We start from the raw sequence: 12,307 nt of genomic DNA on the forward strand, positions 1-12,307 counted from the left end.
TATATTACAATCAAGAGTCCATTCGCGTAATTCATTTACTTCATTGGTATTTGTTTCCTTGTTACTTTGAATTCTTTCAATTATTTGCACATTATCTGAGAATAGCTCATCTTTAAAATTTTCAACGAAAGAAATGCTGTCAGCATTCAATATTTCGGAGTTATCTATATTATTAGCTTCAGTATCGTTAGCGTCAATATTATTAACTTCGATATCATTAGCTTCAATATTATCATTTATATCTATTTCAGCGGTAAAAATAATTTATTATAAATTAAAAAGGAATGATTTATTTAAATTGTTCAAAAATATTAATGAGGGAGGGCGTGCAAGCCTGTGTGCTTTTATACACGTACGTGTGTATATATTTATACCTACACAGTAAAAAAGTTTGTGTTAAATTTAATACATTTTGCATGTCCCAAACGGTCCACCCAAATTTTTAAGTTAATTTTACACAAGGCAAATATGTTAGTCAATTACATAAATATTATGTGATAAATTAACACAAAAAATGTAACATTATCACATAATTTTGTAAACATATTTAATGTCACGTAGACACATTTATAATGTTAAATTTAACTGAAATAGTATGTTGTAGATCTTAATGACATTTAACATAAGAAATATACAATAAAGATAAAATGTGTCACTTTAACACATTTTACGTGTGTAATCCCTTGTAGTCACTTTTTACACATCTACATGTGTGTAAATGCACATTTTCACACATAAAGTGTTTAGATTTTCAAGAAACGTATAGGTAAATCAAAAATAATAAAAAAAATTTTTTTTAGAGATCTTATTATTCTTATAGCTTATATCTGTATTCACTGTTTCGCATATGAGATTCTTTTATTTTACTAATTACAATTACGCATTGTTTTACAATTTTTAAAAACGCATCGGCACGGCCGGATTCGAACCTAAGGTCTTTGGAACAATAACCTAATACGCTAACACTGAGCTAATCATACGCTTGTGATACTGTTAATAAAAAGTTATATTTGAAGTAAAATTGATTTGAATAAGAAGAAACTTGCGTCTTCAATACCGCGCGAACACTATTTCTAGCCCTTTGATTATTTAGTCTTCTCGTTAGATATTTTTAATATAAATTATATAAATAATTAAAACCTGTTGCTGCCTATGACCAGACCAATAAAGATAGTCAAAAAATAACATTTACCGGAAATAGTACCGGAGCATAAAAAAACATTATTGTAAAAAGCACGTTGCAAAAATCGACTTTGCAATTAATTGTTATAAACAAATTGTTAAAAATTGACTGTAGAGGAAAACTGATTACGCCAATCGATTGGAAGAACAAGAAATTCTTAGCAGAATAAATATAAAAATATACTTTCACCAACAACAACTACTTATTCATTTTTTTCAATGTTGAGAAGCTTCATGTGTAATTTCTATAAGTGTGTAATCTTAGTGATGTGTTGTTTTTTTCTAAATGTGTTATTCTATGATTCGTGAATAATTATACACATATTATATGCGTTCAATTTAATATAATACACTTAATAACACATCTATTTTTAAAGTGTATGTCTATTTAACAGATGGCAACTGCTGCAGAAAGAAAATAACACAAATTATTTGTATAGTTTAATATATAAAATGTGTAATTAATGGCACGGAACATATTTTTTCAGTAAAATTAACATTAATAATATCTTAAAATAACACGTACATGTTTTTCAATTATTTAAAAAAAATTTGTTTTAAAACTACATTATTTTTATGTTATTTATTCATTTATCTATAAATTGTGTTATTTAAACACCAAGAAATGTTGAACATCAATTTAACACAAAATTTTCAAATAACATAATCATATTATGTTAAAAGAACACTTGAATATGTTACAAATTCAACATAAAAGTTAATGTATATTCTTATTTTCTGCACACAGTAAAAAAATTTGTGTATTTGTGTTAAAATGAATCCTAGTTAAAACTTTTATGTTGAATTTGTAACATATTCAAGCAGCTCCCGAGAGACAAAACGAACAATACTATTGAATCTCAAAATTTGAACCCAGTTCTGATTGGTCTAGAGTATGGTCTATTGCGCATCTGGTTACTTGTTTCACTGGTTACTTTCTTCTTACATCATGCCGTGTCCATCAGTAGGCACCTTAACCCGGCCGTCCCGGCCATTAATGCCCGTTTCCTCCAACGTGGTTCAAAATTTGAACCCACCAAGTTTTTACTGAAAGTTCAAATGAGTTAAACGGCGTTCACTCTGAACGCTTATTTTTGGCAGGTTAACTGGTTTGATCGGCGTTTAAGCAGAAGACAACGCAAAACGCCGACATTTGAGATTGTTTGAAGTTATGTCATCTGTATTTATTCTTAGTTTTGGAGTCATTATGACATATAATATTTTATCATCATCTGATGATGAAAATATAATAAGATATATAAATAGGAGACACAAAAAATTTAAATTACGTATGAATTATTTCGAGGATTTAGATGAAATAGAATTTAAAATGAGACTTCGGCTAAATAAAAACAATGTTTTATTAGTGTTAAATAACATAGAAGAAGAATTAACATTTTTATCTAATAGGCATGTATACTTTTTTATAATTATAATTATCCTTAATTATCTTTTAATAATTATAAATAATTATACATATTATATATCAAAGAAAACCATTAATTAATATATTTTTACAGAAATAATCCTATAACTCCAATGCAGCAATTACTTTTAACACTCAGATTTTTTGCAACAGGATCTTTTATAATATCTGTAGGTGATTTTGCTGGAGTAAATACAATCAGTGCTCATAGAATTATTCACCGTGTTACAAACGCAATTGCCAGACTTCGGCCACATTTTATAAAATTTCTTACGACTAATAATGAAATAAAGATGGAACAATTAGAATTTTATAAAATCTCTCGATTTCCAAGAGTTGTAGGCTGTATAGATTGCACGTTCGAGTTCAGTCGTTTGGTAAGCAGTTATATTAAAAATTTCTTTATGGTTTATTTAAAATATGTTTACATATGTAAAACTACAAGTTTAATTATTAGACCTTACACTTGTTTTACTTATATATTGTAGGTATTGAGAATGCAGAACTATTTAGAAATAGAAAGGGATATTTTTTTTTAAATGTGCAAGCAGTGACAAATAGTAATTTAGAAATAATTGATATAGTAGCTCGGTGGCCTGAATCGGCACACGATAGTACCATTTTTAATAATTAAAGTCAATTCCGAGGTACATTTGAACAAGGGGCATTCAGGGATGGACTTTTATTAGGAGATAGTGGTTACCCTGTAAAATCGTATTTAATGACAACATTGCTAAATCCACAAACTCCTGCGGAGCAGCTTTACAATGAAGCGCATATACGTACTCGAAATATAATTGAGCGCCTTTTCGGAGTTTGGAAAAGACGATTTCCAATTTTAGCATTAGGGCTACGTGTGCGATTAGACAAAGTAGTGGCTATAATAATAGCTACTGCAGTTTTACATAACATTGCTCGGCAAAATCGAGATGAAGACCCAGAAGATCTTAATTTAAATCTTCCAGCATCCCGGGATGAAATACTTAATTATGGCAATATGAATCCCTGAAAATGCAGATAACAGAAATAATGATAATGCAATCGAGAGAAGAAGACTTATTAATAACTATTTTCAAAGGTAAAAAAAATGTATATAATTTATTGACAAAATATTAGGATTATATTAATAATTACTTTTCTGTATTACAATTTATTATAAGCTAATTAAAATTAAAAAAAATTGCTAGAAAAAATACGCAATTATTGAACAAACTATAAAATATTCACTGTACCAGCAACAAAATAAAGTTTTATTTACAAAAAACAAATAAAATTTATTTATTAATAATAAATAAATAAAATTTATTTTTTGATTACATATCTGTCGTGGAACGAGTGAAAACTGAAGTTTGAATTATGGAAACCTGAATTATGGATTAGATATTTTAAATAAACAATAAAGAAATAAATTAAATTACTTATCAAACAATTAAAGTCGAACAGAGGTGCAATCTATACAGTAAACAAAAAATTATTAAAAAATTAATTATAATAAAAATATATATATTTATTGGATGACAATATTAATGCTTCTTGTATGTTATTTAACATTAGCACTTATATTTAGTCGAAATCTCATTTTTAATTAAAGATACACACACACACACACACACACACACATACACACACACATTATCTAATAATAAACTATGTGTTAAATAATATACTATATTGTTTTTTTTTTATGTAAGAATATTTTTTTCCTTTTACATACATAAGTAAATTTACAACTTGTGAAAAATTTACTGAACAAAAACATTAAAATGTAGTGTTGTACTGTACCAGTTGACATACTTAAAATTTAGTTTGTACAGTTTTATTATTAATTATAGTATAACCAGTGCCCATAGCAATGGTGTCATTAAATACGATTTTACAGGATAACTACTATCTCTTAATGAAAGTCCATTCCTGAATGCCTCTTGTTTAAATGTACCACGCAATCGACTATTATTAAAAATGGTACTATCGTGTGCCGATTCAGGCCACCGAGCTACTATATCAGTTATTTCTAAATTACTGTTTGTCACCGCTTGCATATTTAAAGAAAAATATCCCTTTCTATTTCTAAATAGTTCTGCATTCTCAGTACCTACAATATATAAGTAAAACAAGTGTAAAATTTAATAGTTAGACTTGTAGTTTTACATATGTAAATATATTTTAAATAAACCATAAAGAAATTTTTAATATAACTGCTTACCAAACGAGTGAACGCAAACGTGTGTTCAATCTATACAGCCTACAACTCTTGGAAATCGAGAGATTTTACAAAATTCTAATTGTTCCATCTTTATTTCATTATTAGTCGTAGGAAATTTTATGAAATGTAGTCGAAGTCTGGTAATTGTAACACAGCAATAATTCTATGGGCACTGGTTGTACTATATGAATCCTAGATTGTTGTTTTACACATTGTTATTTGTTAAAACGAAAATAAAGAACCACAAGAAGATACTAATCTATATTTCCAGCATCTTGGAATATTTAATTATAACAATATGAATTCTGTTGTTTGTATTAGGATTCATATTACTATAATTAACTATTTCATTCCAAGATGCTGGAAGATATAGATTAGTATCTTCTTGTTGTTCTTCATTTCCGTTTGAACAAACAATAATGTGTAAAACAATTTATCTATTAAAACAAATAGTTGTTTATCACAAGTAACACTATATAATACTTCTTTCATAAACTTATATGTATATATAACTATATATAAGAATATAATCTTATTACAACAAATAAGTCTAGATCATGATGCAGACATCAGCGCTTTAACACCGAGTGTTGATTGGTAAAAAATGGCTGGTGGGGGTAAATAACTTGCTATTTACTCGTTTTTTATTAATTAGCACCCGGTGTCAAAAAGCCGATGTCTGCATGAGGATCCAAGTTAATACTTATCAGGAACACCTTTGGTTTTATTTTTGGTAAAAAAAATACTTGTAATAATAAGAAAGAAAAAAATAAACTTTTTTAGAACATAATGAAGATAACTGGAAAATCAAATTTTATTTAAAACTAATAAAACTTAAAAATCTTTTACTTATTAAAAAAACAATTATATTCGTAATATGTTTAATTTTTGTTCTCTTTCTAAGATAACATTTTTCAATTCTAATTCTTTTTGCATTATTTCTACTTTTAAATGTTCTTTTTGCAGTTGAACTTGTAAAAGTTTAATTTCGTGTTCTCTTTTCGTGTTTCTCTTTTCCATTATCCATTGTTAAATTAATTAAGTCAATTTTATTATCTACCAATTTTTCAAATTTGTTTTTGCTATTGTTAGTATTTTTTTGTTTTAACTGATTGCTTGTTTTTTTAGCTTCTTTAAATATTAACGGGCTGAAATCATTTACTTTTGATTTTTTTTTCTTCTTGCTGAATGATCCACTGTAGATTTTCTTTTAGTCGCCGCAGATGTTCTAAGTGGTACACTAATTTGTGTTTTTAATTTTTGTGGATTCCAATTTTTCCAGATCAATTTATCCTTTTGAAGAAACTACAAGGTACAAATATAAATGATTACAACTCTTATCTGATTTTTTATTTATTATTATAAGTAAATGTAATTATAAACATACGTTTAACACTGGTTCTTCCATGTTAAATTCACCATCATGTTTCGTATCACCTATGTCTTCTTCCTTATCATCTTCACCTTCTTCTATATCGCTTTCACCTCCTATAATATTTTCATTTGAGTAGTCCAGCTATTCTTCTACGAATTCCACATTTTTATCAAAACTGTAAAGTAAATAAAATAACATTACAATAGGAAATGCATATAAGAGGAATAAATTAATTATATAACATTAAAACATTACTACATTTCAAGATTAGTAATTTATGAAAAATCTGTTGACATTAATTAAATATTACAGAAATAAAATAAGATATAGTATATCATATAATTCATACTTTGAGATCCTTCGATGCAGTCATTATCAAAAACATTCAATAAGCCTTCTACTGACGGTCTTATTATTTCCCGTACTCGCTCAGCTACTGGATCACTTATAGCTTTATATTGTCCTCCGCCTAAAAAATATAATAAAATAATAGAATCTAATAGTTTATTCATCAATCTTTTATTGCTTTTCTTTGATTGTAAATGCTAATAGATATCAACCAGTTTTATAAATTGCTTGTTTCTCTTCAGCATATTGTTTTTTAGTTCTCTTTTTCATATTGTCCCAACATGTTTTTAGAGACTGTACACATCGTGAAACTCCATTGGAACGGTACATGAAATTAAGTCTCAAGTCTTCCCAACAATCTTCTTTTTCTTTCACAGAAACTGTATTTGTTGTTTTATTTTCTAATATTTTACATCTTTCACGCACTAATTCAATGAGAAGCATTTTCTCCGATACTGTAAAATTCTTGGTTCTTCCTTTTTTATTTTGCTCCATATTTTCATAAACAAAACTGCATGAATTCTAAAAAAAGAATTTTTTAAGGATTATTTGATGAAACATACCGCCTGACTTTTAAGGTTATCTTTAAATTTATTCGATTACATCTAAGTAGTTATTCAAATTTTTATTTTTTATTTGTTATACATATTCTTAAATTCCGATTTATTTCACAATATTAAAGATTATTTAAATATTTTTCAATTTTTCTACTTAATTACCTCAAAACTTATTGCCGTCCAGATTTTTTCCGGGATTCGTTACCCATGCTAATTACCCAACCTTTCCCTCTTTCCGTCACACTCATTAGCTGTGCACGAATCGCATTACTTGATACAAATTTAATTTGAGTTAACACGCACGAAGTATACGTTGAGTATCAGTTGATCGGAACGAAGGTAAAGTTGGAGGAAAGCAAAACGAGTTGACCGAAGATTAAACTGCGTTTAAAATTGAACAAAGTTCACATGAACTCTGAGTTGAACCACATTGGAGGAAACGGGCATAATACGTCCAATTGCATGTGAGTGAAAGAGAGAATCACAGAACGTATAGAGAGAACCACCCGTGTGGAAATCTCCGTCTTTATCACATTTATTGTTGGATTTCAATGAGATTTCCACAAGAAAGAAAAACTAAAAGGATTCTGACTTATTCTTCTAATGTAGAATCTGATTTTGACGAATTGTAAGAAAAATGTAAAAATTTCTGATCAGTTTCTCATTAAAAAATCATACTTTTATACACGATAGTAAATGTCTAGTTATTCTGCTCGGATTCTAATAGGTAATTCCTAGATTCATACTCAGCGTTGCAATCGCGTATAAAAACGGGAAAATGTAGGAAATACCTGTAGGAATCTAAATATAAAACCTAATTTTGGCAATTGTCAATAAATAAGAAACTAACCTGAAAATAATTATAATAATTTTCAATCCATTAATCAATCGGATTTATATTACGTCGTATTTGCCTTCCATTTTTTTCGTACAATGTTTAGTAAATCAGATAAGAGAAAAGCTCGAGAAAGGAAAAGACAATAGACATTTGAAAAAAGAAGTACAGCAGGAAATTCAACAAGCACATGTAAATAGTAAGTAAATAATATATGTATAAATATATTTTACAATATTAATAAATGTAATTTTATTTTAAAACTTGTAGCTAGACTTGTAGAAAGTTTATTACTTCTATAGTTTACTAATATCTTTACAAAAAATTTTCTTTTAATTTTTTTATTAAAAAATAAAACGGATTTTTGATCATTTACAATTTTTCTAATTTAATTACTTATTATAATGTTCTGGCCTCTCATAAATATTGTATTCGTAATTTTTTTAATGACTGTTACGTCCGCGGATTCACGCGACTCGCGATCCAGGACGTGAGTTTCTTTGGTTTTTGGTATTAAGGCAGCTGTCACCAGTCGGGGAATCGTGCGATAACACGCCCCGATACACGACAATTCATTTATGCAAGGAGAGGAGATGTTCTGAGAGAGTACATATATTTATGTAATGAATAAGCAGTGAATTTGGAAAGTTCTAATAGAATTTCATTGTAATGGAAGGAGATTTGAAATGCGTGATTGAGCTTGGCGTGGGGTTAAATAACAGTGACATGCATGTGATGTTAGATTAAATATGTATATATATTTACGTGATTACATACAAAGAAGTTGAACGGTGGTTACATAGTTTAACTGTGGGTAAAGCGGATGTTCCCGTGCCGATCCTTAGTTATGATTAATTTAATTTTTACGTCCTTTACAATGGCCGGTAATCTTCGCGAGATCAGTACCGGGGTTTCTGCGGGAGACCTGGTCGGTTTCCTGGCGGCGATGGACAGGGGCAAGGGCCGGGTCATAATACGCACTGGAGCAAAATCTGTGGTTCCCCGTGCAGACCGGCGCTTCTCAAAGCTCGAGACTGCATTTTTGCGAGTTGCCGCAGAGTCTGGTCGCGAGGTCTCCAAAACATTGGGCCTAACGGCAGAGGCGTTAACGGATGACTCCTCTGGAGGTTCACCTCCGCTCAAGTTCGGGCTTGATCAATAGTCGGAGTTCAAAGCCTCCTCTACCTCCACCGGTGAGGGTAGGGAGCTTAGACGCGGTGGTGGAAACGCTGAAGGGTCAAACTCTCCGAATGCGTGGAGCTTCCGCATCATTTTTTGGAAAAAACGTTTTCTACCGCCGGCGTGCCTTACGTTTGCCCATATGTGCTTCAAGAGAGACATGGTTGAGTTAATATGAGAGAAGGATTGCTACGTGAATGTAAGAATGAGCAGATGACTTACCGGTCTTCTGAAGAATCGATTTAAAGCGATAGTGATTGCTAGAGAGAAGTCAGTGTGAGTGATCTACGAATTTTAGTGAGACAAATTATTAATGATTGAAAACCAATTGAAAATACGAGTATACGTTGTGAGAGACGAATCCATTGGGTCGAAGTGGATACCCGTTAGAATGCCTTTCTGCAGGTAGAGGTTGTCTAGGAGAAGGCTTCGGATCCGGGTAGAGAAAGAGAGAGGGGATGGAAAGACGCCGAAGAATCGCGTTAACGAGTCTTCTGCGGTGCTGCGGGAAGGGAAGAGAGGGAGAACGCCAAAGAGTCGCGTTAGCGAATCTTCTTCGGCGGGGACGGAAAAGAGAAGGATGGAGGACGCCGAGGAGTCGCGTTAGCGAATCTTCCTCGATGCTAGGGTGACGGGGGAAAGGACAGAGAAACGAGTGAGGCCACACTCTAGCTAATGCTAGGTGTGGTTCAACCCTCTGGATCTCTGGTGGGAGGGGGAGAGTAGGAAAAAGGCGATTCGACCGGGACCACCCCGAAGACCAACGTCTTCGTCAGGAGTAAGACTCACCCGTCGCTGAGATCGTACCTGGAGGTCTGCACGTTGGCGGTCGCCGATGGCAGCGATTCTCGCTCGATCAACAAGACTGATCTAAATTTCGAGCTCCGATTTCGCACCTTATATAGGCAAGGATATGGGCAAGAGGTGTCGCTGGACGATTCCTCAGGTTCGCGGAAAATTCGGAGCGATAGTTTTTCGTAACGCGTGGCCCTTAGAAGCCCGCCCCGCTCACAACCGCGCGGCTTGCGCCTATAGTTCGCGCGAGGCGCTTGTAGACTTCTCCGGGGATCGCGACTCGCGGGGGCACCGCATACCAAGCCCTGGTATACGCGAAATCCAGTGTTCAGAAAATTAATAGAATTTAATAGAAATTATATTATAATTGAGAGTGTGCGAGGCGATAGCGCCAAGCACACGCAGGTTTCCGTATAAAAAATTAAGGTTTCATTATTATTCGTAAGGGATTAATTGATTCAAAATTGTTTGGCATTTTTATTGGCCGCGATTTTAGAGTTGTTTTGATCAGAGTTGCATGGCGCAGCAGTAGGAAGCGTCCATGAATGGATCATGTTTTAATAATTATAAATTTGCCGTTCCTAATATTTTATATTTGATTGGAAAGATGAATAGAATTCCAAAACGCGGAGCTCGATGATATTAGAGGGGGTCGCGAGCCGAGGGGTTGCGCGCACGATGTTTGTCTCGCGCCAATAGATGCTCGCGGGTGTTGCGCGTCGAAGAGGCGGCACCGCGATGTAGCCAAGCCATATGAGATTTGAAATCAAGCGATATCGATTTATGATACTGATGTAGGATTTATCTAATTGATCGGAGGATGTTTCCGGATTTTAATTAGGCTATTATTAGTACGGATGGCGCAAGAAAATAAAAAATTTTTTGTCAGACGTAACATGACAAAAAACTAATTTAATTACTCGACTACCTATCTATCTATCAGTATAAATAGAAATAATATATATAAAATTAATTACAATATTGATTCAGTATTAGATAACAATAATGAAGTTTAATGTAAGAAGAAAAAAAAACTTATATCATGTCAAGAAGAAGAAACAAACTTAGACCTTGATGGTTGTGAAAATTCTTCTGTACAATCCTTTGAAGGAAATAATATTATAGATGTATCAATAAACGACAATTCTGCATTAGAAAGTGCGTTAGAAGATATTGACTTTGACAAAAGTATGTATAAAGATATATTAAAACATTCTGTTATAATAAATATTTTATTCATAAATTTTTAAATTAAAAAGAAGACCAAGAAAGAGAAGAAGAAAATGAAGTGTTAAAAATAGAAAAATGGGCCTTACACAATAATATCTCTCAAGCAGTATTATAAAAATTAATGGATATCTTAAGAATTAACCTCCTACCACAATTGCCAGCATCTGTAAAATCTTTTATTAAAACGAAATACACTTTTAATATCGAAACTTTCATAGATGCAGAAGAAGAACAATATCATTGCAGTACGTATATTTTGATTTACGTGAGGGATTACAAAGCTGTGTTAATACGGCTTTGCATGATCGAGAAATACCTTTACAAATAAATGTTGATGGCGTACCATTATACAAATCAAGTCAAAAGCAACTTTGGCCTATTCTATGTAAAATTCATTATGAGCCTGATATATACAAACCGTTTGTTGTCGGCATATATTGTAGGAATAATAAGCCCAATAATATTAACCAATATTTATATAAATTTGTTGATGACATCAATATATTACAACCAGAGATGTGCAAAATAGGTGTCTAAACAGAAAATATAAAATTTGAAATAGAAAATATAAAATAGTTTGAACATTCCTATTTGAAAACATAAAATATAAAAGAGTTTTATACACCTATTTAAAATAGAAAATGGAAAATAGGTATTTTAAAAATGCTTTTTTAAAATAAAAATAGGTCTCACTCTCTTTATATATTCAACTGATCAATGGACTAAATAAAGTTTTTATTTTGCATAATAATATGATATTTATCATATATATGTATATTTTTATATACTTTTTTAATTTATATTTAAAATAACCTGCTTTCTTAAAATTGGAATGTGCTTTCAAAAGCACAAGTTTTTCAAATAGGGAATCTCCCATTTTTCTTCTGTGGAGTCTCATAATTAATCCGCCGTATGAAAAAGGCGTTCTACTGGCGCTGAACTCGGAAGACATGTATTATATTTCACAAATATTCTTTTGACTGTTGGATATGATTGTAACATTGAAAGTGATGTGTCTGTATCTTGTAAATATTAAAGAGCCTCTAAATCTCCTGTTGTCTCGCTTGTGGATGAATCTGATGAATCATCTTAAAACATGAAATATTCGTCTTTTTTCTTTTCTTCTGTATTATTATTTTCCTTATTACCAATTTGATGTAATTTTTGTATTTCCATT

General features: G+C 31.2%; 1 protein-coding gene across 4 annotated transcripts in view; it reads right to left on the reverse strand.

Annotated features, from left to right (window-relative positions):
* Positions 1-2,525: 2,525 nt before the first annotated feature.
* LOC105198953 (brain protein I3) overlaps positions 2,526-12,307 on the reverse strand; it is a 62,623-nt gene continuing 52,841 nt past the window's right edge. For 3 of the 4 annotated variants that reach the window (XM_039456836.1, XM_039456838.1, XM_039456837.1), the window contains 4 exons: positions 6,747-7,056; positions 6,536-6,655; positions 6,199-6,361; positions 2,526-6,116 (listed from right to left, as the gene is read on the reverse strand). In XM_039456836.1, coding sequence (XP_039312770.1) covers positions 6,336-6,361; positions 6,536-6,655; positions 6,747-7,056 — 456 coding nt within the window. In that variant the 3' untranslated portion in view covers positions 2,526-6,116; positions 6,199-6,335. Of the gene's footprint in view, positions 6,117-6,198; positions 6,362-6,535; positions 6,656-6,746; positions 7,057-12,307 lie in introns of those variants that run through there. The other variant, XM_039456840.1, reaches the window with a different exon arrangement.

The sequence above is a fragment of the Solenopsis invicta genome, chromosome 13 (assembly GCF_016802725.1).
Source record: "Solenopsis invicta isolate M01_SB chromosome 13, UNIL_Sinv_3.0, whole genome shotgun sequence".
Taxonomy (NCBI): domain Eukaryota; kingdom Metazoa; phylum Arthropoda; class Insecta; order Hymenoptera; family Formicidae; genus Solenopsis; species Solenopsis invicta.